The sequence below is a fragment of the Amblyomma mixtum genome, chromosome 1 (genome assembly GCF_055824585.1).
Source record: "Amblyomma mixtum isolate Tamu chromosome 1, ASM5582458v1, whole genome shotgun sequence".
NCBI classification, from domain to species: domain Eukaryota; kingdom Metazoa; phylum Arthropoda; class Arachnida; order Ixodida; family Ixodidae; genus Amblyomma; species Amblyomma mixtum.
In genome coordinates this window covers 233,999,288-234,026,960 of record NC_143012.1, presented here as the reverse complement: position 1 = coordinate 234,026,960, position 27,673 = coordinate 233,999,288, and the positions used below count along the sequence as shown (strand labels likewise).

General features: G+C 48.6%; 1 protein-coding gene across 4 annotated transcripts; it reads left to right on the top strand.

Annotated features, from left to right (window-relative positions):
• Positions 1-550: 550 nt before the first annotated feature.
• On the top strand, positions 551-27,673 carry LOC149371147 (uncharacterized). Of its 4 annotated transcripts, none has more exons than XR_016286538.1 (3): positions 551-1,807; positions 4,543-4,761; positions 27,470-27,673. XR_016286538.1 is itself a non-coding variant. In XM_089564638.1 (3 exons), the coding sequence occupies exons 1-2, from the start codon at positions 16,598-16,600 to the stop codon at positions 26,686-26,688; spliced, it is 636 nt and encodes a 211-aa protein (XP_089420764.1). In that variant the 5' UTR covers positions 16,526-16,597; the 3' UTR covers positions 26,689-26,760; positions 27,470-27,673. The 4 variants fall into 4 exon arrangements, 1 of the variants encoding a protein (XP_089420764.1); XR_016286536.1 differs by lacking the exon at positions 27,470-27,673 and adding an exon at positions 5,561-5,815 and having other exon boundaries at positions 559-1,807; XR_016286535.1 differs by lacking the exons at positions 551-1,807; positions 4,543-4,761 and adding exons at positions 16,526-17,003; positions 26,455-26,760.

Sequence of the window (27,673 nt, the reverse complement as noted above, 5' to 3'; positions counted from 1 at the left end):
GTACATACCTCGCCCGGGCTGCCCTACGGGCCGCATGCAAGTTGGGGTCCATGTTCCGGGGAAAGGAGCGAACCATTAAAATTGCTGACGATTACGTTACCTCCTAATGCGAAATTTAAGCGCAGCTCATCAGCTGTTTCAGCCTTTCGATAAATTGGGGCAAAGAATTCGAGCAAGAGATGTATGTACAATTACAGAACTTATTTTTCACACATTTTCTTTCTTCAAGAAACACTCCACTAGCAGTTCGTGACTGTTATGAAGGAAGCTTTGTGGCTGGAGAAATAGATGTACATATGTTGTTGTTGTTGCGACTGAGAGAAGAATGAAAAGGAAAGTGCACGGGCCTGCCAACTGGCTCCAGCCGAGCCACCGCCGCTGCCTCGTGCAGATAGAGGAGAGTTAAAAGATCTGAGGAAACAGCAAAAGGAAAGAAAAGACGCGCGTCTCAGCAACAACCGCGTCCGCCGAAGCGGACGTTGGCTGAAAAAACAGATAAGCGGCCGTTACCGCGCTTCGTCACCACCTCCGATGCATATATGCTCGACTTGCTTCACCACAATGCCTGGTTGTCAAATACGAAGTCTGGGCAAGTATTTCGCGAGGTTTTCACATCCATGGGAGGCGTTACGAACGAGAGGAACGGGATGTTCTCCCGCATAAGCGGTAAGAAATTCCTGCTTGTCTTTATATCTACATTAAAGTCTCCCCCTACACTGCCACCCTGGCAGGTCACAGTTAATGGTTGATCGCGAGAGTTTGCTCACCGTCGTCAGCGCTAACGCATGCAGCCCACATCTCTCTCATCATCCCACGTATGTACCAATAAGCGCGATTCAGGCGTCCACTGACTGAGGGAGCCAGTTATGCGCACTGCCTTTCCTTAAAATGGCCCAACGTTGTCAATGCCAATGCATGCAGCCCACATCTGTCACTACCACCACGTAGCTTAAGGTACGATTGAGGTGTCCACTGTTCCAAGAGGGCAGTTATGCACCTTCCCTCTGGTTCAGCTGTCCAGCGAGATGTGTGAGACAGGCACTGCACATTTCCTTTCCTCAAAAACCAATTTACCAATTTTACCCTCTGCTTTCCAAGCTCCCCCTCCATTGGTTTCGCAGCTTAAAGGGTGTTTACTGCTGGTTACAGTGGGCAACGTGGACGGCGACGGCGACGCCACGAAGCTCAGAAACGGGCGCCAAAGAGCTGCGCTCTAAAACTGATGATGATGATGATGATCTTCTCAGGCTTAATGGCACATGCCCACGGCGGGGGACATCGCAGCCTGATGCCAGTGCTTTTATGTTGTTGTTGTTGTTCACACGTGGCGATCAGCTCGCGCCATCATTCCAGCGTGCGCGAGCCGAGTTTGGACACGTAATCACAGCTGCTCTCGGTCGTGATTCCTTTGGAACTCCTCATCGCTGAGCAGCGTCAGCCCGTTTAGTCTGCGACGGTGTGAGCTTTGTGCACAGCAGGCGACATCAACAATCCGGTGTACTTGGGCGCTGCCGTATGGAGGCCAGCGTCTTTGGCAACGGCGGCCAAGAGAACGAACGCCGCCCTATATTCGTTCGGCGACTCCCTGAAGACCCGGCAGAGTCACTTTCTGGAGCTCCTGCAGGCGGGCTACTGCATAGGGGTGTACCCGAACATGAGGATTCTTCCCTGCTGCCACGTCATCTGCATCGGTTGCGACGCCCAATGCGTCCGAACGAGCTACTCTTGAGGGCTGCACGTGGTGGGTTCCCGGCAACGCAACGCTACCGCAGTTTCCTACTCCATCCAGTACCTGCGTTCACTATAGGTAAGCGATGGTCATCTGACCTAAGTTGACAATGGTCAACAGTGAAGTTCAAATTCAGGGTCATAACTGAAATAGGCAGTACAATGGCATGTATTTGAAGTAGGTGCCTGGTGCTTTCTGAACACGATCCAAATCCCCCGCCACGGTGGCTAAGTGGTTACGGCGCTCGGCTGCTGACCCGAAAGACGCGGGTGCCATCCCGGCTGCGGCGGCTGAATTTCTTGAAGGCAAAATTCTGAATGGCCCGAGTGCTGTGCGATGTCAGTGCACGTTAAAGAACCCCAGGTGGCAGAAATTTCCGGAGCCCTTCACTACAGCGTCTCTCATAGCCTCAGTCGCTTTGGGACGTTAAACCCCAATATCAACCAACCAAACACACAAAATTGGTCTTCGTTTTTTGAAAAAATCAGAATTACATTCTTTCGTGAGCATCAAGCAAACTATGCATGCCTCTTTAGAGCGCAGCTCTGAGGCGCCCGTTTCTATGTTTCACGGCGTCGCCGTTGTCGGTTGTAACCAGCACTGGACCCCTTAGTCGCGCTTTAAGCTGCGAAATCAATCGAGCTGGAGCTTTGAAATCAGAGGAAAGGCGCATCACTGCCCTCTTAGAACAGTGGACGCCTCAATTGTGCTTTAAGCTACGTGGCGCTAGGGACACATTTGCGCTGGATACGTTGGCATTGACAACGTTGTGCCAGAAACGGGGCGCTGAAGTCATTGGCTTTGGCTTTTATTGTGTTCAAATGCGTTGGCGCTGACAGCGTTTTACGCTCCGATCATTTTAAGGAAAGGAAGTTCGCATAACTGGCTCCTTTGGTCAGTGGACGCTTGTATCGCGCTTATAGGTACTGCATAGGGTAATGGGAGGGAGATGTGGTTTGCAGGCACTGACAACGTTGTGCCAGAAACGCGGCGCTCAAGCCATAGGCCGTGAGCGTTCATTGTGTTCATTGGCGTTGGCGTTGAGAACGTTTTACACTCCGATCATTTTAGGGAAAGGATGTGCGCAGTGGACGCCTGAAGTGGGCTTATAGGTACGTAGGGTGATGAGAGATATGTGGGATGCATGAGTTAGCGCTGACAACGGTGAGCGAACTATTGCAATCAACCTTTAACTGCCACCTGCCAGGTTGTCTGGGTGGGTGGGGACTTCAGATATAGAGACAAAGAGGAATTAGCGTTTATATCGGAGAACATCCCGTTCTTCTCGCTCGTAACCCCTTCCACGGCTGTGACTACCTCGCGGAATACTTGCATAGACCTCATCTTTGAGAACCAGGCTTTCGTGCAGCAAGCCGAGCATATATCCATCTATTTCTCCGGCCACAAAGCTTCCTTCTCGAGAGTCAAGAACTGTTAGTGGAGCGTTTCTTGAAGAAGTAAAAAGTGGGAAAAATAAGTTGCCTGTAATTGTGCATACATGTCTTGCTCGAATGCTTTGCCTCAGTCTATCAAAACGCTGAAACAGCTGATGAGCTGCGGTCAAATTCCGCATGTGGAATTGACGTTATCGTCTGCAATTTTTTTTGATCCGCACTAAAATTTATCTTCTCTTTTAATTCGGTAGCCTTCCTAGACTTGTCCCGCTATGAGAAAACAGGCGACGTTTGTGTGTGTGTGCTTGTGTGTAGTCTAAGATGGTACAGAAAATCCCAGCGATGGCAAGAAAGATGAGGTGATGTCATCCAGCGGCAGTATAACCACACAACAAGCCGAGCATCGCCACATCAGTCAATCGTGTATGTCGGTCGTCAATATTTACTTGCCGGTGGCCGACCTCCATGTGGCTCCAGTGTTCCCGACTTTCTGCTAAAATTGTGACGCAAACGTTTTTCGTACAGCGTTCCGCGTGGTGGCACAGGATTTCCCGTTGCATATAGCTTACATGTGCTAGTAAAACTGGAGGCTAGCTTGCCACATGGGTTCGAATCAACGACGTATGAACGTTCAATAGTATGTGTTCTCAGACATTCATATCAAAACTGTGACGCAACCGTTTGTCGTAAAGCGTTCCGGTTGGGGTCGTGTGATTTCTCGTTGCATTTATTTTACATGTGCTAGTATATTTGGAGGCTAGCCTGTGACAAGAATTCGAACCGTAGACATATGCAACTTGAATTGTAGGCTTCGCCAGACTTCCGTATCAAAACTTGTGATGCAACCGTTCGTCGTACAGCGTTCCGGGTGGTGTCATTCGCGTCCACCAAGAGTGATGCTTTCGCATTGCTACACGTATGTAATCTTAAGTGTATCTGCCGAATTTTTAATTTTGCTGTGGCAAGATCAACTGATTGCACTAGTTTCTATAGAGTAAGTGATTAAGATGCTGCGCCTGACGGTTTTCACACCCGTAGGGGAGGACTGGGCGGTGCTTCTAGTCATAGGCTTTCTGAACTAAATGCTAAGCAAATCGCTATAGCTCGCAGCCCGTCTGTCTGCTGCTGGTTACACCGGTGTTCACGCATTCAACTCGTCATAATTTTTACGCACCGGGTGCCAAGCCTGGGTATGTTTACTGAGACAGTTTGGGCTGTGGCGGGCAACCTTTCCGTTACGCACTTCGGCTGAAGCGTTGAGCTGGATATCTTCAGCGTCTTTCTGTGCTACCACGGACAACCTGGGGATCGAATAAACAATAAAGCCCTCTAGAAGTGGTTGTAGTTGCTGTGAATTGGCTTAGCGTGCATTATGTGCCACTACATGACCACTGTGCTCTCTACACGTTGGTCTTTCAGGAGGAATTGACGGCGGATCGCATGACTTTCATGGCGCTGGCAACGGACAGCACGGGCGCTTCTTGCGCCCAGTACGATTTCGGAGACTATCTGGGCTGGCGGCAGGTCTACTTCCAGCAACCGCTGCTTCAGTGCAGGCTTGTCAGCTTGAACTGCTCGCAGATGGGGCACCTCTACTGCCACGGGATCTGTGCCGGCTGCTACGCCTAGAGCGTCGCGGTGAGCAACGTCCGAGTCATGAACGCGCAGCGTTTGACAGAACGACGCTGCTTTGATGACTTACAGAAGCCAGGACCTGGCTTCATGATACCTAAGCTATGAGCAAAGTGCTTCGCTAGATCCGAACAGCGGAAACATCTCGCTTCGAAGCCCTTAATTAGAAAAGCGTTAGCAGAAATGTCCACTTTGTTTTCTGTTGGCTCTTTCTCTGATAACTACCGAATATGAAGCGCACACTGTTTTCCTTAGGATCAGGTTCCTTGGGATAGGATCCCATTCTCTCGCAAATACTAGCTAAAAACTAAATGCCGTTCCGCACCTGAAATGCTGTGTTAACTTCGCAGTGGAAACAGCGCCGGCGTCAATTTCTACCAGCTAGATCATAAGGTTGCAGCTTCCGTAGACACTGGCACCCATGCAGCTCTAGATATGATGCATGAAACATGCTGCTACAAATTTGTTGCAACTGAAGGCATAACTCCATATTTGAGGCCAATTTGTTTGCACCTGTTTGCTGTGACAATTACGCGTTCAACTGGATGCATCAGTCTCGCGCGTCGGTTGGAAAGACATTATTTCTTTCCTGTGACATACTGTTTTATATTGCACTGTCATATTTCTCGCGCAAAATGGCTGATATGCATTCGTGTTTGTCGCATTTTCTGACCGCGCAGACCCTTTCTTCTGGAGACAGGGGACTGTTCTATGAGCGTGCAAAAAGCTATCAGTGGCTTTTCGCAGTTGGCGCTGCTTGCATGGTGTGCCAGGCTTGATCGTGGTCTACTGGTCCTTTTTTCAGGTTGAATCGGCGATCTATTGCATCGTATGGAAGACGCGGCAGAGAAGACTGGGACCACGTATAATCTCTACGGATTCGACAACGATCTCGACTGGCAGTAGTTTTTCTCGCCGCGCATCTTTCTTGGCGGGCTTCGGTAACTGAAATATAGATCATTTTTTCTTTGAGCCCAGCAGCGATGTATCAAATATTTGTGTTTAGCGTTACTGTATATGCCTGTACGTATTAAAACAAAAGGTCAATGTTGGATCATAATTCGGATTTTTTTCCTTTGCTTCTGCCGAGTACGATTTTAAGCACATGAACCTATACGTGGGATGCTGCTGCATGCACGCATTTTCTCTTCCTCTACTGTGTTGAGAGCATTTGATATGTTAAAATATCTAACACTCTATGTTTAGCATGTGAATAAAACTCTCCACTGCCAAAATAAGGTGCAACAACCTCGTCAGGCTTCTTAGAGCAGCTTTTTTTTTCTTGTCCTCGCATTCCTTTTGTTCTATGCGGAAGAATGCAGGATCAAGATGGATCGATTGATTGAGAAGAGAGAGAAAACTATTTTTCAGCAATATACGCTGGTGATGTTCTTGCGTACTTAAGACGCTCCAGGTGGAGGCCAGTTTGAGTCTGTCGGTGACCTCCTGCGCTCTTGCCGGGGCCCTGGACTTAACGTCCAGGTCCGGGCTAGCGAGAACAGCTTCCCATTTTTCAAGCGTGGGAGATGTGACCAGATCTGCCTGAGGCGGTTCCTCCATGCAGTCCCAGGTTATGTGGTCTAAGGTGGCAGGCTCGCCGCAGCGCTGACAATAGGATTTACCAAATCGGGATAGTTATTGGAATATGTCCACGGGTTTTGCTGCGACCGCGTTTGCAGCCGCCTCCACGTGGTAACCTGTTCGCAGATGAGCGAAAAGTGTGGAGGGGGCAGGCTAGGTCTAACCTCTATGTAATTTGTTATGCCCTGATTTGTAATTAACGTCTCACCTCTTGGAACATCAGGGTTGGAGACCCCCTCACCGGCTCGGCTGACAAATCCTCGAGTATACTGGTGAGCGGCCTCGTTCCCTGGAACACCCGCGTGGGCTGGGACCCACACCGGATCCACTTCCTTCCAACAGTTTGGCATCGCACGAAGAACTCTGTATGCAGTGGCGGAGATACGTCCCATCGCAAAGTTGCGAAGTGCCGTTTTGGAATCACTGAGAATTGTGCTAGTGCCTTCCTGAACGATCCCTAGTGCCTTTGCAGCCTCTTCGGCGTCTTCCACCCGGTCCGTGACCACCGTAGCCGCTACCCTGCGTGAGATGTTCACCGTGCTCACAGCGAACGCGTGTTTGCTTGTAATATATAATGTGCCGCGTCAACATACACGGCACAATCGTCCACTAGATACTTTTTACTTAACGTCTTCGCCCTGGCCCTCTTCCTGTTGTAATGACGGTCCGCTTGCATGTTCTTGGGGATAGGTTTAATCCTAATGCGTTCGCGGATCTCTGTCGGTAAAATTACCTGGCCTGACAAGGCCAGATAAGGTAACGCCAAGAACTACGGCGATTTCTCTGCTGAGAGGGACCCTGAAAGGTACTGCGTTAAAACGAGTTCCAGAGTAAAAGGTCGCTTTGTAACGAAATAAGTTAATTCCATGGTAATCTATTACATAGCTACGGGAAGCGCTACGTGTAAAATTCAAGCTGGCTAGTCAATTATTTTCACGTCATGGCACTGCCTTCTCCGGGTTTCGGAATTGTGTGTCTGTTGATGTAAATCTTTACCGAACGCTAGCACAAGCCCGAGAACGGCATATAGCACGTGAGAGAAAAGACTGCACTTTATTTGGCGACATAATTTGAGTGTCAGAGAATGGAACAAGCATGTTCCACTAGTGCCAGTTGATCCTCCAACTTCTCCGAGGCCAACGAGGCACTCCATAAGGGTGGGGGTAGGTATAGAAGTTGAGGGGTTTGTATGGCGACTGGGAATAGGCAGAGGCAATGGTGGTGGTGGTGAAAACATTTACTACGAAGGAACAGGAGTTATTTATTTTTTATTTATTTATTTAAAACATACTGCAGTCATTGAAGACCAAGCAGGAGGGCAATACAGGTCATAAGTAAACGCAATTCAGCGCCACCATTAGCAAGCAATCACAAAAAAAAAACACAAGCAATCATAAGCAATCAACAGGTCAAAGCAGTCAAAGCAATCAAACGCGCAGCATGCAGTGCAAACACAGAAAAAGAAAGAAAAAGAAATGAATCAGTAAAAAGCGAAGAGTAACATCAACCCAGAGCTTTTCGTACTCGTTCTTCGAAAACATTTGCATCATGCGCGGAAAAAACTTCTATTGGGAGTGCATTCCATTGTGAGACAGTGCGCGGAAAAAATGAGTTCTTAAACCTGTTAGTACGCGCAAAGATTGGTTCCAGGTTGTAAAGATGGGTGTGCCGAGTTTGACGACCCTCACGTGGATGAATGAACAATTGCGCGTTGATACCAAGTTGGTGATTGCAGAGCCGATACAGAAACCGCAGCCTGGAAATCTTTCTTCTGCTTTCTAAGGTCAAAATGTTGTTAGCACTCATTAGAGACGATGGATAATCTAATCTGCGGTATGAATTGAATATGAAACGAACTGCCTTTCTCTGTACCATTTCTAGTTTATTTTACGTCTTTTTTCAAGTGAGGGTCCCATACTGTACAGCCATATTCCAGTTGAGATCTGATAAGGGTATTGTATGCAAGCAGCTTAACATTGGAAGGGGCCGACCTTAATTTGAAACGAAGAAACCCTAGTTTCCTAAGGGCTGATGTACAGATTTTATTAATGTGGCTGGTCCAGTTCAAGTTGTTAGTTATCGTAACACCTAAGTATTTACACTCGTTGACCTGAACTAATGGATATTCTTTGATTTTGTACAAAAACTGAGCCGGAGATTTCTTGTTGGTTACCCGAAGAAGGACAGATTTTTCTCTGTTTAGTTCCATAGACCAAAGATTACACCACTGGTTCACAGCATTAAGGTTATTGTTCAAACGATTTTGTCATTGGTACAACGGATAGTTTTGAATAGGACACAGTCATCTGCAAACAGCCTTATACTAACGGATGCGGTGTCAACTGAGGCAACGATGTCATTAATGTATATGAGGAATAAAATGGGGCCAAGGACACTTCCCTGGGGGACCCCAGAGCCAACCGGTAGAATTCCAGATGAGCAGCCATTGACGTGGACGAACTGTTTTCGGTTATTAAGGTAGGCTTGAATCCATTTCACAATCGGTAGAGGAAGACCAGTGTTCTGGAGCTTTAAGATTAGTTTGCTGTGTGAGACGCGGTCAAACGCTTTACTGAAGTCAAGAAATACCATGTCAATTTGCTCGCCCCTATCAAGTGAGGATGCCACTTCGTGAAGTTATGCTTGGATCAGCCCGTAATGGGCCGATCCTTACAAGCACTAGGTGAAGGTTCCTAGTTTAGGACCCCAGTAGCGCTGCCCACCGCCAGGGCACACCCAGCTAAGTCTTGTTTGGCCTGTAATACCCCTGTCACACGGACACTTTCGATGCTCATTGAACTCGATCTGCATCGAGATTTTCGAGCACACTCGAAACATCCGGTGCTACACGGGCATTTTCAATGCTCCTTGAGAAGTTTCGCTCATGTGTGTTAGGTGGCGCCAAATGTTTCTCCAACAGCCATAACAAGGTATGTCCGGCAACACTGTGCAGTCGGGGGCAGCGGCAGTCAAATCCGTAGCCAGACTGTACCTCTGTGCCTCTGCTGTTGTGCGATGGAACCCGAGGGTCCGCAACGCCTCCGCGATTTCTGCGTAGACTACGGCGTTTCTCTTCTGGTGCCGCAAATTATCTAGGCGGTCTAGCCAGCAGTCGATGACAGCGGCTGTCTCGCGCTCGCTCCACCGTGTGCGCGTCGACGAGCAGGACGACGCCATCTTTGTTTTTACACTGACGGCGAAGCTTGGAGCGTGGTGCCGAGATTATATATAAATATGTTTGCATATAAGCAGGCATAGTGCCTGAAAATGTTCTGTCTTGCATTTTAATCAATTACAACAACAACAGTTGTAGTTTTGTTTTGTTAACTAGTGTTTATTTCTATAGCTTCGTGAGAGCGAGAGTGCTTTCGATTGTGCTTGGAACCTCAAGCACTCTTGAGGGGCCGGCATCGAGTCAAGCAGGATCGAGCTCGATTGCGCTTGAAAGTGGCCGTGTGACAACCGTCGATCTGCATTGAGTTCGATGAGCATTGACTCAATGAGGATCGAAAGTGCCCGTGTGACAGGGGTATAAGTCGTGGCAGCCGAGCAGGATCGGCTCCTAGTCCTCCCGGGTTCGGTTGTGGATGGGTGGAATAGACGGTTTGGAGGGGCGCGCCCGCACTATATGATAGGCGTCCGAAGACACCGCTCTACAGTGCGGACAGCTGCCACGAAAGGAGGGGCAAAATGTTTTAGCCCTGCCGGGCGCAGGGCTAAAAGGGCTAAAAAGTGCGCAGGGCTAAAGAAGGCAGAGAAGGAGACGCTCATTCGCTTTCTTGAGGCCTTTACATGGGCGAGGGTAAAGGCGCTGACTATATTGCTAGTAGGTGCTTGTTGCAAACGGAAACGGGTCGCCGCCTTCTTACTCGACTCCATATCTAACACACCACTCCCATAAAAGACAGGTTTCGCATCCCAGAACTGAGGAGACAAGCCCTTCATGTGCGACCTCTTCCAGCCAACATGTCACAAACGTCGAACAAGGCTGCACTCCCTTCCTAACCTATCGAATCTACCAAAATTGCCAACGCGATATGGACCCCGCACACCGTTACCACCTATGGGCCCTGCTCATCAGGGATTGGCAGGAAACGACGACGCAGACGCAGCCGCCCGCGCGCTCTCTCACCGGGCTGTGTTCTCTCTTCCCCCCCCCCCCCCCCCCCCCCCCCCCCCCCGCACACACCGGATCAGGAACCCGATTTCAATCAGGTTTTTAAGTTCGAGCAGGCTGATGAGTGCTCATAAGTATGCCATTTGAGCCACCGTGGCAGGTTCGGCGGCCTCATTTCGAGGGAGGCGAAACGGGAGAGCCTCCCATGTGCTATGCGATGTCAGTGCATGTGAAATGCCCCCGGGTGGATGGATGGAAAAAACTTTATTGTCAATAAATTGGTGTTCGTGACCCTTACGGGTCACTGGGCGCCGTGGTCGATCCTTGGTCCAGGATGCCGCACTTGACTGCTGCCATTTTGGCTCGGCGCACAAGGAATCGTTGCGCTTCCTCGTCCTCGCTGGCCAGCAAGTGCTCCCACTGCATCACACCCGGGTTTATTCTTGGCTCTAAGTCTGCCTTAGGGCAGGTCCATGTGATATGTTCTAGTGTAGGTTTACCCTGACACCACGGACATTCGTCTGCATATTGTGTAGGGAAAATCTTGTGTAGTTTGTGAAGGTGTGGGTAGGTACCGGTTTGTAGTCTGCGCCAGTCTACCGCCTCCTCTTTGGTGAGCCTTTTGTGTGGGGCTGGGTAGCGTTTCCGCTGACCCCTGTAATGATCGAGTATATCTGAGTACGTGGGGGTAACTGGGTCAAAGGTGCCTGTGGTGCAAAGTGCTGAGTCTGCTCGGTTGACGTATCCTCGAGCTAACTCGTCTGCTGCCACGTTGCCCCTCATCCCCTCATGTCCCGGAACCCACGCTATACTATGTTTAGTGTTTTTGTGTCTTCTCGTCGTGTGTAGAATATGATTGGCGATGCTGTCGATCCTGCCTCTTGTGTAGTTTCTACATGCTTGTTTGGAGTCCGTCACTATAGTGAGGTTGTGTCCTGTTGCGTTGCAGTGCGATATTGCCAGAGCAATGGCGGCTTCTTCAGCTGCTTCTATGTTTGGGTTGTTTATCGTTGCGCTCGTTATTTCTTGCCCTCCTTCGTCTGTTACAACGGCGATTGTTTTTCGTTGGTATCGGTACTTTGCTGCGTCCGTGTAGACTACGTTGGGATTGTCGCTTAGTTCCCTGGTGAGTGCTCGGACTCTGGCTTGTCGTCTTTCATGATTTAAATTCGGATCCATATGTCGTGGTATTGGTCTTACCCGGATGTTGTTTCTGTCTTCATTATTAATCTGTTCCTTGTCTCTTTGTGTGCCTTGAGGTAGCCGTAATTTCTCCAGTAGGTGTCTTCCCGTTCTGGTTTGAGTGAGTCTATCTACTTGCGCACTACGTTGCGCTTCTCGTAGTTCGTCGAAGGTGTTTGGTACTCCCAGGGCCATTAGTTTTTCGGTTGGTGTGGACATTGGAAGTTTGAGCGCCGTTTTGTACGCTTTGCGTAGTATGGTGTCGATTTGTAGAGTCTCTTGCTTGTTTAGTTCGTGGTAGGGGAGGCTGTACGTAACCCTGCTCGTGACGAGGCTGTCAATGAGTCTTAGGGTGTCGTGTTCTCTCATACCCTTCTTTCTACTGCTGATTCTTCGAACGATTCTGGCGACTTGCTCTGTTGTATTCTTAATAGAGGCAATGGTTTTGCTACATCGGCCTGTGTTTTGCAGCCACATTCCAAGTACCCTGACTTCCGTTTTCTCAGGTATTGTCTCGTTTCCGAGTTTCAGGATGATTTGGGAGTCTTATTTTCGTGTACCTTTTTTGATTCTTACGTATTCTGATTTTTCTGCTGAGCACGATAATCCTCTGGCCCTGGCGTATTGTTCAGTATGGTCGATCGCTTTTTGTAGCCGCTCATGTTTAGCTGCTAGGGAGCCTGTGGTTGTCCATATTGTTATGTCATCTGCATACATTGCGTAGCTGATGTTTTCTATTTCGTCCAGTACTTTCGTGAGTCCTATCATCGCTATGTTGAATAGTAGCGGTGATATTACTGAGCCTTGCGGGGTACCCTTGTTTGGCACCGTGAAGCTCTCCGATCTTGTATCTCCGATGCCTATCGTAGCTGTTCGTTCCGTGAGGAAGGCTTTGACATAACGGAAGGCTCTGCTTCCACAGTTTATGTTATTGAGACCTTCCATGATGGCCGCATGTCCCACGTTATCGAAGGCTCCCTTTATGTCGAGTGCTAGCACTATGTGTTCGCCGCTTCTTGGTATTTCAGTGAGGACATCCTCCTTTAATTGTAGGAGTACGTCTTGCGTGGACAGTCCCCTTCTGAAGCCAAACATGGCATCAGGGTAATATCTCTTGTCCTCCCTGTAGTTTGTGATCCTTTCATTAATCACCCTCTTGTATATCTTCCCTAGACAGGAGGTTAGGGAGATTGGTCTTAGGTTTTCAATTTGAAGTCTTTTACCCGGCTTGGGTATCATAATTACCTCTTCATGTTTCCATTCCGCCGGCACGATTCCTTTTTCCCAGATAGCGTTTAGGTACTTCGTAAGCTCGGCGATGGCCGTGTCTCCCATGTTTCTAATGGTAGCGTTATTTATTTTGTCCTTTCCAGCTGCCGTATTCTTTTTTGCTTCCCCTATGGTTGCCCTTACTTCCTCCTCGGTGATTGGCCTATCCATCGCGGGGTTGTTTTCGCCGGTGTATGCTTGGTCTTGCTTTGGGTGCATGATTGTGCCGTAGCATTTTTCCCTCAGTGCTTGTGTTAGTTGGTCTTCCGTTCCAGGGAAGGTGTGGAGTAGTCTTTTCATGGACTTGCCGCTTTCCGTCTTGGTTTTTGAGGGGTCTATCAAAGCTCTTAGTATATTCCAAGTTCGGGACGTGCCTAGTGTTCCTCTAAGTGTTTCCGTGAACTGTTGCCAGTTTTGCGTGGCGATGTTGTCTGCGTGTTCTGATGCCTTCTTAGTCAGTTCTGCGATCTTCAGCTTGAGTTTCCTGTTGTGTTTTTGCTGCCTCCATCTCCTGATAAGGCTTCTTCGTGCTTCCCATAGGTGAAGAAGGTGGCTGTCTACGTCTGGGTGTTGTTCCGTGCGAACGATCATCTTCGTGTATTTTTGTCTGACCTTCATAAGCTCCGTGCACCACTCTTCTATGTTGGTTATCGGTTTTATTATTTCGTCGCTGTGGTTTCTGAAGGCTTCCCAGTCTGTGATTTTGGCAGTCCCTAGGCATCTCTTCATTTCTCCTGCGGCTATTTCTAAGTTAAGGATGAAGTGGTCGCTCCCTAAGGTTTCCATTGTATTTTCCCATTGGATATTCTCGTTGTTTTTTGAGAAGGCTAGGTCAGGCGTGGTGTCTTTGCAGACGCTGTTTCTTATCCTCGTCGTAGTTATGGGTTCGTTAGCTAGCTCCATGCAGTATTTTTCTGCGCTTTCTGCTATGCTTTTACCTTTGGCATTGAGTTTTTGGTACCCCCAAATGGGGTTTGCCGCATTAAAGTCTCCTAGGATCAACAGTGGGTTCTGGCCTGCCATATCGCTGGCTTGTTTGAACAGTTCGTGTATTCTGAGGTTCTTTTGTTTTGGGGGGCTGTATACGTTTATGATGAAAGCGCTGTCATCCGCTGGTTTTTCTGGTACAATTTCTAGTACAGTGTGGTGTACGTCCGTATCCGGTATGTTGATTTTGCAGATTGCCGTAATTGACTTATGTACTAAGGTGACGGCCTTGCCGGAACCGTCTCCGTCATACATCTCGTATTCTGTTATGCTTGTTTTAGCCCTGCCCCGTATTCTTGGATGGCAATGATGTCCGGCGGTTTTTCTTGGTTCTTTATGAGGTGGATTAACTGAGTTTTCCTTTTATTCCTCTACAGTTCGATTGCCAAATTTTCAAGCTTCCTTTCGTGTTTAGCCTTGTGTGTTTGCCGTTAGACATTTTGTATTCTTGCTTCCTGCTCGTCGGAATGGATGGGCCTATTGCTCATGTGTTCTCTCATGCGTTTGCTGTGTGCTTCCTTCGTTGTAGTCGCTACTTTCCCTTTAATGTAGTTGTATTTTCCGTCCATTTTCTCCAGGTCTTCACTGACTTTGACATGGTGTTTCATTATTGCTAGCAAAGTTGCTCTCACCATCTCCTGATCGAGTTCTTGGATTTCTTGTAGTTGGTGTTGTGGTCGAAATTATTTCGCAGCCCTACAGCATGGCCCCTTCTCTCTCTTCTTTCACCCCCACCTTCCTCTCATCCGTCACGGCGGAGTTGAGGTGTCGAGCAATCAGTGAGACAGTTACCGCTCATTTTATTTTGCAGATAATTCTAGCTGGAATCACAAATTTTGCCGCGATGGACTTGCACCTCTCTCAATTGTTGAGAAAAGGAAAGGCGCATAGCTAGTTCACTTCGTCGGTGAACACCTTAAGCACACCACGAATGCCATGAAGCGCCACGAAGCGGAGATTAACCTAGCTTAATTTTGTTTTCAGTTCCCTCGCAGAGAACGAAAACGAATACCAACACTCAGTAGCAATTTTGGGTACATTTAAGATCCACCCTTAAGGCTATGACGCGCCTGTTGAAAACGTCGGTTCACTGGCTGCCTTACGAGCTAGGCGATAACCCATGCCTGCGGAGACCGCGGCGGGCTTGTTCGCTCGTCCTGTGTGCCCTCCGGTATTACAGGACTAGAAATTAACAGGTATGCGTCGGCTGTGACCGGTACATTAGACGTCACCATACCACTGTGAGTCACTGTATAAGTGACGTCTGTGACGCGCGGTGCAGAAGTCATGCCCACCAGCCAGTGCTGACGGTCAGGATCATCGCTGAGCAGAATAGCCTCCCACTGCTCCTACGAGGGGTTGGGAATGGGGTCAACTAAGGGCACGTACACTACAATACAGGCTCTTACAAAGTATCACCCAGAGGTGATCTAGGAATCAACGAGATTACCTTGTATAAGTACGGAAAACTACGAGAGGAGCGACCGTGTTTGTTTGACAGATGAATTGCTGAAATGCAAGCTTTTCTAGGTGTGGCTGTTTTGCGTAATATTGAAACATTGGGCAGAACTACAGATGAAATGTGTCAAAAATGTTCAGAAGTGAGCTAGCCCTCAGCTATAATTACCTTCAAATCCACTTTACAAACTGGGCTTTAGTGACGCTGTAATAATCTTTAGTAATCGTATTTCAGTTGACGTGGTCTAAAAACTTCGAATTCGCGAGAGCTACACCCCGGATTTTACCCTAGAATTGCAAAGAGACGGCGAAATAGCCGGATGATCACAGTCTAACGGAAGCAGTATGATATTTGGAATTGGAACAGTGAAATCCCTACATGCATACATACTTCACAGTGTTCGAATGTCCATTTTCATTGGTATAATTCTCTCTCTCTAATTCGAGGGGCAAAAGAAGTGACCGTTGAAGAAGTACTGAACTTGAGTATAGCTATTTTTAAAACGAAAGAAGCTGCATTGAGGTGGACAGAGACTTTTCGCCGGTCCTCATCTACCGTAGGCGCTCATCCACCTTATTTTACACACGTGTCACCTTTTCGCGCATTTATGCATGCACTCCCAGACGCCTTCAGAGCATGTGGCGATAGCGTTCTCTGTCTCTAAGGAGCTCTAGACTCAGCGTGGCAAGCTCAGTGAGAAACCAGCTACGAAGTGTCAAGGGGGGTGGTGTGTGAAATGAAAGCCACAACAGCTGTTGACGCGACCGTAGCGTCCCCTCACGGTTAGAGAGGAAATGCAATAAATTACAAATTTATCAAATGCGATTTCAGTGCTCATTTTCATAGTATAAAATGCTTATGAAGTGTAATCAAGTGCGTAATAAAAATGGTCTAAAACATTGTTTGCATAAATTTCTTTCTCGCGCCGGTGAATGTCTCATCCTTTTTGGTTCGCAGCGCTTCAGTATTTGTTGGGAATACTACACTGAGTTCACAGTAGAAAGCTATATAATTTTTTCTCGGCCAAAATAAGAACTACCATCACAGCTTGCTCGGAGTGCTTTAAAAACAGTTTGAAAATTTTTAGAGCCCCAGCCGCTTTATGTGCCATTAAGTCTGAGGACATCATCATCATCATCGCTACCTCTTTCTCCTTTTCGCACGTGGCGATCAGCTTGTGCCATCATTCCAGCGTGCGTTGGCTGAGTTTGGACACGTAATCAGAGCTGCTCTCGGTTGTGCTTCCAATGGAACACCTCATCGCTGAGCAGCGGCTGCCAACCCGTTTAGTTTGCAACGCTGTTAGGTTTGTGCACAACAAGTTACGTCAACAATCAGGTGCACTCGGGCGGTGCCGCATGGAGGACAGCGTCTTTGGCATCTGCGGCGAGGAGATTGGAGGCCGCATTATACGCGTTCGGCGATGCCCTGAACACCCGGCAGAGTCGCTTTCTGGAGCTCCTGTACGCGGGCGAGTACTGCGACGGGGTGTGCCCGAACATGAGGATTCTTCCCTGCTGCCACGTCATCTGCATCGGCTGCGCCTCCCAATGCGTCACAACGAGCTACACCTGAGGGCTGCGCTTCCTGGGCTTCCGGCAACGCGACGCTACCGCAGTTTCCTATTCCATCCAGTACCTGCGTTCACTGTAGGTAAGCGATGGTCATCTGGGTCGGCTTGCACGAAACAAATAAGACACCTCAAATGCACCACGAACTCCGACTGAAAGTTCGGTAACTCAATCTTTTAGTCGGCGTTCGAGCGCATATGAGGTGTCCACTGACAAAATGAACCAGCTATGCGCCTTTCCTTTCTTCAAAACCGAGAGAGCTTTTAGACCGCGAATAAGATTAGACTGGAAATAAGCCGGTCTTATTTGGTTCGTGCAAGCCGGCCCTGACCTTACTTGACAGCGGTAAACAGCGAAGTTCAAATTCAGGGTCATAACAGAAATGAAGAGTACAATGGCATGCATTTGTAGTAGCTGTCTGATGCTTTCTGAGCACGATCCATGCACACAATTGTTCTTCGTTTTTTGAAGGAATCAGAATTGGTTCATTGGTTTATTGGGGTTTAACTTCCCAAAGCGACTCAGGCTATGCGAAACGCCGTATAGTGAAGGGCTCCGGAAATTTCGACCACCTGGGGTTCTTTTAACGTGCACTGACATCGCACACTACACGGGCCTCTAGAAGTTTGCCTCCATCGAAATTCGGGCGCCGCGGCCGCGATCGCACCTGCGTCTGTAGGGTCAGCAGCCGAGCGCCGTCACCGCTGAGCCATCGCGGCGCGGCCGGATTCAGAATTACAGCGTCACTAATTCCTATTCTTTCGTGAGAACCAAACGGCGTGCTCTTTTAGAGCGCAGCTCTGGCGCCTGTTTCTGCGTCTCGCGGCGTCGCCGTTGTCCGTTGTAACCAGCAGTGGACAACTTAGTCGCGGTTTGAGCTCCAAAGGCAATGGGGTGAGAGCTTGGAAAGCAGAGGGAAGGCGCATAACTGCCCTCTTGGAACAGTGGGCAACTCAGTTGTGCTTCAAGCTACATGGCAGTAGTGACATATGTGCGCTGCATGCGTTGGCTTTGACAATGTTGTGTCAGAAACGCGGCGCTGAAGCTATAGGCCATCGGCGTTTATTGTGTTCATTGGCGTTGACAACCTTTTGCACTCCGATCATTTTTAAGGAAGTGCGCATAACTGGCTCGCTTGGTCAGTGGACGCCCGAATCGCGCTTATAGGCACGTAGAGTAATGAGCGAGAGTGATGTGGGCTGCAGGTATTGACAACGTTGTGCCAGAAACGCGGCCTTAAAGCCATAGGCCGTCGGCGTTGATTGGCGTTGGCGTCCACTTAAGGAAAGGAAGTCTGCATAACTGGCTTTCTGTGTCAGTGAAACGCGGCCTTCAAGCCATAGGTCGTCGGCGTTCATGTGTTCATTGGCGTTGGCGTCGACAACGTTTTACACTCCGATCATTTTAAGGAAAGGAAGTGTGTATAACTGGCTTCCTGTGTCAGTGAAACGCGGCCTTCAAGCCATAGGCCGTCGGCGTTCATGTGTTCATTGGCGTTGGCGTCGACAACGTTTTACACTCAGGAAAGGAAGTCTGCATAACTGGCTTTCTGTGTCAGTGAAACGCGGCCTTCAAGCCATAGGTCGTCGGCGTTCATGTGTTCATTGGCGTTGGCGTCAACGTTTTACACTCCGATCATTTTGAGGAAAGGATGTGTGCATAACTGGCTTCCTGTGTCAGTGAAACGCGGCCTTCAAGCCATAGGCCGTCGGCGTTCATGTGTTCATTGGCGTTGGCGTCTACAAAGTTTTACACTCCGATCATTTTAAGGAAAGGAAGTGTGCATAACTGGCTTCCTGTGTCAGTGAAACGCGGCCTTCAAGCCATAGGCCGTCGGCGTTCATGTGTTCATTGGCGTTGGCGTCTACAAAGTTTTACACTCCGATCATTTTAAGGAAAGGAAGGGTGCATAACTGGCTTCCTGTGTCAGTGAAACGCGGCCTTCAAGCCATAGGCCGTCGGCGTTCATGTGTTCATTGGCGTTGGCGTCTACAAAGTTTTACACTCCGATCATTTTAAGGAAAGGAAGTGTGCATAACTGGCTTCCTGTGTCAGTGAAACGCGGCCTTCAAGCCATAGGTCGTCGGCGTTCATGTGTTCATTGGCGTTGGCGTCAACGTTTTACACTCCGATCATTTTGAGGAAAGGATGTGTGCATAACTGGCTTCCTGTGTCAGTGAAACGCGGCCTTCAAGCCATAGGTCGTCGGCGTTCATGTGTTCATTGGCGTTGGCGTCTGCAAAGTTTTACACTCCGATCATTTTAAGGAAAGGAAGTGTGCATAACTGGCTTCCTGTGTCAGTGAAACGCGGCCTTCAAGGCATAGGCCGTCGGCGTTCATGTGTTCATTGGCGTTGGCGTCTACAAAGTTTTACACTCCGATCATTTTAAGGAAAGGAAGGGTGCATAACTGGCTTCCTGTGTCAGTGAAACGCGGCCTTCAAGCCATAGGCCGTCGGCGTTCATGTGTTCATTGGCGTTGGCGTCTACAAAGTTTTACACTCCGATCATTTTAAGGAAAGGAAGTGTGCATAACTGGCTTCCTGTGTCAGTGAAACGCGGCCTTCAAGCCATAGGCCGTCGGCGTTCATGTGTTCATTGGCGTTGGCGTCTACAAAGTTTTACACTCCGATCATTTTAAGGAAAGGAAGGGTGCATAACTGGCTTCCTGTGTCAGTGAAACGCGGCCTTCAAGCCATAGGCCGTCGGCGTTCATGTGTTCATTGGCGTTGGCGTCTACAAAGTTTTACACTCCGATCATTTTAAGGAAAGGAAGGGTGCATAACTGGCTTCCTGTGTCAGTGAAACGCGGCCTTCAAGGCATAGGCCGTCGGCGTTCATGTGTTCATTGGCGTTGGCGTCTACAAAGTTTTACACTCCGATCATTTTAAGGAAAGGAAGTGTGCATAACTGGCTTCCTGTGTCAGTGAAACGCGGCCTTCAAGCCATAGGCCGTCGGCGTTCATGTGTTCATTGGCGTTGGCGTCTACAAAGTTTTACACTCCGATCATTTTAAGGAAAGGAAGTGTGCATAACTGGCTTCCTGTGTCAGTGAAACGCGGCCTTCAAGGCATAGGCCGTCGGCGTTCATGTGTTCATTGGCGTTGGCGTCTACAAAGTTTTACACTCCGATCATTTTAAGGAAAGGAAGTGTGCATAACTGGCTTCCTGTGTCAGTGAAACGCGGCCTTCAAGCCATAGGCCATCGGCGTTCATGTGTTCATTGGCGTTGGCGTCTACAAAGTTTTACACTCCGATCATTTTAAGGAAAGGAAGTGTGCATAACTGGCTTCCTGTGTCAGTGAAACGCGGCCTTCAAGGCATAGGCCGTCGGCGTTCATGTGTTCATTGGCGTTGGCGTCTACAAAGTTTTACACTCCGATCATTTTAAGGAAAGGAAGTGTGCATAACTGGCTTCCTGTGTCAGTGAAACGCGGCCTTCAAGCCATAGGCCGTCGGCGTTCATGTGTTCATTGGCGTTGGCGTCTACAAAGTTTTACACTCCGATCATTTTAAGGAAAGGAAGTGTGCATAACTGGCTTCCTGTGTCAGTGAAACGCGGCCTTCAAGGCATAGGCCGTCGGCGTTCATGTGTTCATTGGCGTTGGCGTCTACAAAGTTTTACACTCCGATCATTTTAAGGAAAGGAAGTGTGCATAACTGGCTTCCTGTGTCAGTGAAACGCGGCCTTCAAGCCATAGGCCGTCGGCGTTCATGTGTTCATTGGCGTTGGCGTCTACAAAGTTTTACACTCCGATCATTTTAAGGAAAGGAAGGGTGCATAACTGGCTTCCTGTGTCAGTGAAACGCGGCCTTCAAGGCATAGGCCGTCGGCGTTCATGTGTTCATTGGCGTTGGCGTCTACAAAGTTTTACACTCCGATCATTTTAAGGAAAGGAAGTGTGCATAACTGGCTTCCTGTGTCAGTGAAACGCGGCCTTCAAGCCATAGGCCGTCGGCGTTCATGTGTTCATTGGCGTTGGCGTCTACAAAGTTTTACACTCCGATCATTTTAAGGAAAGGAAGTGTGCATAACTGGCTTCCTGTGTCAGTGAAACGCGGCCTTCAAGGCATAGGCCGTCGGCGTTCATGTGTTCATTGGCGTTGGCGTCTACAAAGTTTTACACTCCGATCATTTTAAGGAAAGGAAGTGTGCATAACTGGCTTCCTGTGTCAGTGAAACGCGGCCTTCAAGCCATAGGCCGTCGGCGTTCATGTGTTCATTGGCGTTGGCGTCTACAAAGTTTTACACTCCGATCATTTTAAGGAAAGGAAGTGTGCATAACTGGCTTCCTGTGTCAGTGAAACGCGGCCTTCAAGCCATAGGCCGTCGGCGTTCATGTGTTCATTGGCGTTGGCGTCTACAAAGTTTTACACTCCGATCATTTTAAGGAAAGGAAGTGTGCATAACTGGCTTCCTGTGTCAGTGAAACGCGGCCTTCAAGCCATAGGCCATCGGCGTTCATGTGTTCATTGGCGTTGGCGTCTACAAAGTTTTACACTCCGATCATTTTAAGGAAAGGAAGTGTGCATAACTGGCTTCCTGTGTCAGTGAAACGCGGCCTTCAAGGCATAGGCCGTCGGCGTTCATGTGTTCATTGGCGTTGGCGTCTACAAAGTTTTACACTCCGATCATTTTAAGGAAAGGAAGTGTGCATAACTGGCTTCCTGTGTCAATGAAACGCGGCCTTCAAGCCATAGGCCGTCGGCGTTCATGTGTTCATTGGCGTTGGCGTCTACAAAGTTTTACACTCCGATCATTTTAAGGAAAGGAAGTGTGCATAACTGGCTTCCTGTGTCAGTGAAACGCGGCCTTCAAGGCATAGGCCGTCGGCGTTCATGTGTTCATTGGCGTTGGCGTCTACAAAGTTTTACACTCCGATCATTTTAAGGAAAGGAAGTGTGCATAACTGGCTTCCTGTGTCAGTGAAACGCGGCCTTCAAGCCATAGGCCGTCGGCGTTCATGTGTTCATTGGCGTTGGCGTCTACAAAGTTTTACACTCCGATCATTTTAAGGAAAGGAAGGGTGCATAACTGGCTTCCTGTGTCAGTGAAACGCGGCCTTCAAGGCATAGGCCGTCGGCGTTCATGTGTTCATTGGCGTTGGCGTCTACAAAGTTTTACACTCCGATCATTTTAAGGAAAGGAAGTGTGCATAACTGGCTTCCTGTGTCAGTGAAACGCGGCCTTCAAGCCATAGGCCGTCGGCGTTCATGTGTTCATTGGCGTTGGCGTCTACAAAGTTTTACACTCCGATCATTTTAAGGAAAGGAAGTGTGCATAACTGGCTTCCTGTGTCAGTGAAACGCGGCCTTCAAGCCATAGGCCGTCGGCGTTCATGTGTTCATTGGCGTTGGCGTCTACAAAGTTTTACACTCCGATCATTTTAAGGAAAGGAAGTGTGCATAACTGGCTTCCTGTGTCAGTGAAACGCGGCCTTCAAGGCATAGGCCGTCGGCGTTCATGTGTTCATTGGCGTTGGCGTCTACAAAGTTTTACACTCCGATCATTTTAAGGAAAGGAAGTGTGCATAACTGGCTTCCTGTGTCAGTGAAACGCGGCCTTCAAGCCATAGGCCGTCGGCGTTCATGTGTTCATTGGCGTTGGCGTCTACAAAGTTTTACACTCCGATCATTTTAAGGAAAGGAAGTGTGCATAACTGGCTTCCTGTGTCAGTGAAACGCGGCCTTCAAGCCATAGGCCGTCGGCGTTCATGTGTTCATTGGCGTTGGCGTCTACAAAGTTTTACACTCCGATCATTTTAAGGAAAGGAAGTGTGCATAACTGGCTTCCTGTGTCAGTGAAACGCGGCCTTCAAGCCATAGGCCGTCGGCGTTCATGTGTTCATTGGCGTTGGCGTCTACAAAGTTTTACACTCCGATCATTTTAAGGAAAGGAAGTGTGCATAACTGGCTTCCTGTGTCAGTGAAACGCGGCCTTCAAGCCATAGGCCGTCGGCGTTCATGTGTTCATTGGCGTTGGCGTCTACAAAGTTTTACACTCCGATCATTTTAAGGAAAGGAAGGGTGCATAACTGGCTTCCTGTGTCAGTGAAACGCGGCCTTCAAGGCATAGGCCGTCGGCGTTCATGTGTTCATTGGCGTTGGCGTCTACAAAGTTTTACACTCCGATCATTTTAAGGAAAGGAAGTGTGCATAACTGGCTTCCTGTGTCAGTGAAACGCGGCCTTCAAGCCATAGGCCGTCGGCGTTCATGTGTTCATTGGCGTTGGCGTCTACAAAGTTTTACACTCCGATCATTTTAAGGAAAGGAAGTGTGCATAACTGGCTTCCTGTGTCAGTGAAACGCGGCCTTCAAGCCATAGGCCGTCGGCGTTCATGTGTTCATTGGCGTTGGCGTCTACAAAGTTTTACACTCCGATCATTTTAAGGAAAGGAAGTGTGCATAACTGGCTTCCTGTGTCAGTGAAACGCGGCCTTCAAGGCATAGGCCGTCGGCGTTCATGTGTTCATTGGCGTTGGCGTCTACAAAGTTTTACACTCCGATCATTTTAAGGAAAGGAAGTGTGCATAACTGGCTTCCTGTGTCAGTGAAACGCGGCCTTCAAGCCATAGGCCGTCGGCGTTCATGTGTTCATTGGCGTTGGCGTCTACAAAGTTTTACACTCCGATCATTTTAAGGAAAGGAAGGGTGCATAACTGGCTTCCTGTGTCAGTGAAACGCGGCCTTCAAGCCATAGGCCGTCGGCGTTCATGTGTTCATTGGCGTTGGCGTCGACAACGTTTTACACTCCGATCATTTTAATGAAAGGAAGTGTGCATAACTGGCTTCCTGTGTCAGTGGACGCCTAGATCGCGCTTAAAAGTATACATGCGGTGATGACGGATGAGGGCTGTATGCGTTAGCGCTGATAACGGTGAGCAAACTCTTGCGATCAACCATTAACTGCCAATTGTCGTGGTGGCAGGGTGAGTGGAGACTTTAGATATAAAACCAAAGGAATTACCACTTATGCGGGAGAACATTTCATTCCTCTCGCTCGTAACGCCTCCCACGGCTCTGACAACCCTGCGAAATACTTGCATTGACCTCGTCTTTGAGAACCAGGCATTGGTGCAGCAAGTCGAGGATATATCCATCTATTTGTCCGACTACATAGCTTCCTTCAGGACGATGTGTTTCCTGAAGGAGGAATATGTGTGAAAAATAAGAAGTTGTCTGTAATTGTACATACATACATGTCTTGATGAAATTGCGAAAGCAATAGCCCTGGCTGCGCCTGGTTTGGCTGGTGGTGTCTTGGTAGTTTTCTTAGTAAAGCTTATGTTTATGAAAGTTTTGCCCATTTGTTTTACATGGCATTAAACTCACCACACGAGGGCCCCCACGTGCTGGGAGATTTATGCGTGCCTCGGTCGCCAAAACGAGCGGCTGACGCTAACGGATGATTGTCTGGAAGCTTCCCTCTTCTTTCACTCCCACTTCTTCCCTTCCTGTACGGTGCGGTTCGGGGGTCCACCGAGATGACAGAGAATTTCCTTTCATCAAAAAGCGTTGCGTTCAAAGGGCAAGGCATCGCGCTGAACGGGTGGTGGCGTTTCTCCCTTCCTGTGGTTCGGGTGCCCACCGAGATGACAGACAATTACTGCGCCATGCCTTGCCCTTTGAACGCACCGCTTTTTGAGGAAAGAAAATGGCGCAGTAATTCTGTCAACTCGGTGGACACCCGAACCGACCGCTAAGTGCGCCGCGCACGGCAGGAGCGGGAGTTAGGCCGCGCTTGGAAGCTGCGGCCTCGCTACGGCGCAAGTTGGAGCCCCGCTCTTGTAGCTGTGACGTCAGACCGCTAAGCGCGCCGCGCGTGCCAGGAGCAGAAGTTAGGCCGCGCTTGGTAGCTACCGGCCTCGCTACGCGACGGGCTGAAAGTGCAACTAGTATTGCTTTCGCAATAAAAATAGGGTGACGTCATCGAGTGGCCTTATAACCACACACAGCAAGCCGAGCACCGCCACATCAGTCAATCGTGTATATCGTTCGTCTCTATTTACTTGCCGCTGACCGACCTCCATGTGGCTCCAGTTTACCGGACATTCTGCTAAAATTGCGACGCAAACGTTCGTCGTACAGCGTTCCGGTTGGTGGCACACGATTTCCTGTTACATATAGCTGACATGTGGTAGTAAAACTGGAGGGTAGCTTGCAACAGGGATTCGAACCTACGACATATGCAGCTTCAATCGTAGGCTTTGCCAGACTTGCGTATCAAAACTGATGCAACCGTTCGTCGTACAGCGTTCCGGATGGTGTCATTCACCCCCAGGAACAGTGATGCTCTCGCATTTCCACACTTAAGCAGTCTTAGGTGTGTCTGGCGAATTTTTAACTTCGCTGTGGCAAGATCAAATTCTATTAAGTTTCTGTTAAGTGATTGAGATCCTCCACCCGCAGGTTTTCATACCCCGTAGGGGAGGATATGGTGGCGCTTGGAGTGATATGTTTTCTAAACTAAATGCTAAACTTGTCGCTGTAGCTACCAGCCGGTCTGTCTGCTGCTGCTTACACGGGTGATCACGCATTCAACTCGTCATAACTTCTACGCATCGGGTACCAAGCCTAAGTAAGCTTACTGACACTGTTCGGGCTGTGGCGTGCAATCTTTGTTATACCAGGTGTCTCAGCTAAATGTAACCAAGCTTTTAAAAAACACGGGGTGTCCTAGCTGCCTGGAACCAAATGAGGGTTGTTTAGAGTCGCGTGACTTAGTCTGCAGTATTTTTTTCGTTCTTCAAGGTTGACTAATTAGTTAAGCTTAATTAACTAACTTTTTAATTATTGACTTGAGGAACAAAGTGTCAGTAGAAAAGTTGTAGATCACTTTGAGAAACAGCTTACGGAGACATTTGCAGCAAAATAATATTTACGTAAAGTAGTTTTTTTTACCGGCCTTTAACCATAAGCCGCACAATAAGCAAAAGCTTGCACATGACAACTGTGCCACTTTAACGTCCCAAGACGCGCCTTAAAGAATAAAATCCATTTTTTCTGGTCCTCTCCTCGATGAGACTTTGGGTGCACATTGGGGCAGACAAGTGAGCGAGCAGCTGGTTACGTGACAACTTTCTTTTAAGGCCAATAAATGAAGCTACATAAATCGTAACTTGACGGAAATAGCACCACTAGCGGTTTTTCGAGGTGATCTAAAACTTTTGCATTTACACTTTCTTCCTGAAGTCAATAGTTAAAAAGTTAGCTAATTAAACTTAACTAATGAATTAACTTTCAAGAGCGAAAAAAATACTCGACTAGGCCACGCGACTATGAACAACCCTCAGCTGGTTTCACTGGACTAGGACACTTCGGCTTTTTTAAATGTTTGGTTACATTTAGCTGGGACACCCGGTATATGCTGGATATCTTTAGCGTCTTTCGGTGCTACCACAGACAAGCTGGGCAGTGACTGAGTAATGAAGCCCGCTAGAAATGGTTTTGGTTACTGTGCTTTGCTAAGCGTGCATTATGTGTTAATACGCTCACTGGTTCTCATGGTTCTCTCTACACGTTTGTCTTTCAGGCGGAATTGACGGCGGATCAGATGAATCCCATGGCGCTGGCAACGGAGAGAACGGGCGCTACTTGCGCCCATTGCGATTTCGGCGACGACCTGGGCTGGCGGCAGGCCTACTTCCAGCAACCGCTGCTTCAGTGCAGGCTTGTCAGCTTGAACTGCTCGCAGATGAGGCACCTCTACTGCCACGAGATATGTGCCGGCTGCTACGCCAAGAGCGTCGCATTGAACAACGTCTGATTCATGGACGCGCAGCGTCTCTGCGAGAACGACGTTGCCGTGATGACTTAAAATAGCCAGGTTTCACTACACGTAAGTTATGACCAACCAAAGTGCTTCGCTAGATCCGAACAGCGCAAACATCGCGTCGCGAAGCACTTAATTAGAAAAACGTCAGCAGAAATGTCCACTTTGTTTTGTGTTGGCTGGTTCTCTGATAACTATCGAATATGAAGAGCACACAGTTTTCCTTGGGGTCAGGCTAAAGAAGAAATGGCACTCATGCTGTGTTCCTTCCTATTCTCTCGCGATTACTAGCTAAAAACTAAATGCCGTTCCGAACTTCGCAGCCGGACGACACAGCAACGGCGTTAATTTCTATCACCTAGATCATAAGGCTGCAGCATCTGCAGAAACGGGCACTCATCCAGCTCTAGATCTGATACATGAAACTTCCTGCTACAGATCTGTTGCAACTGAAGGCATAACTCCTTACTTGAGGCCAATTTGTCGGCATCTGTTTGCTGTGACAGTTGCGCGTTCAGCTGGATGCATCAGTCTTGCGCATTGTTTGGAAAGCCATTATTTCTGTGACATATTGTTTTAGATTGCACTGCCATATTTCTCGCGCAAAATGGCTTGGATGCCTTCGCATTTGTCGTATTTTTGACCGCGCAGACGCTTTCCTCCGGAGAAAGGTGACTGCCCTATGAGCGTGCAAAAGTTATCAGTGGCTTTTCGCAGTTGGCGCTGCTTGCATGGTGTGCCAGACATGATCGCGCTCTCCTGATCCTTCTTTCAGGTTGAATCGGCGACGGATAAGTTTCATCGTATGGAAGAGGCGGCAGAGAAGACTGCGGCCACGTATACACTCTACGGCTTCGACAACGACCTCTACTGGCATTAAAGTTTTTCTCGCAGCGCGTCATCATTTGGCGAGCTACCGTTTAGCAATATTGTATATGCCTGTACGTATTCAAAGATAAATATGAATGTTGGACTATAA

Bases quoted from the DNA above. Each gene is read 5' to 3' on its own strand.
- LOC149371147 (XM_089564638.1), top strand. From the start codon at position 16,598: ATGGAACACCTCATCGCTGAGCAGCGGCTGCCAACCCGTTTAGTTTGC. The intron at 17,000-26,454 runs GTAGGTAAGCGA...TTTGTCTTTCAG, and splicing joins ATCCAGTACCTGCGTTCACT to GCGGAATTGACGGCGGATCA.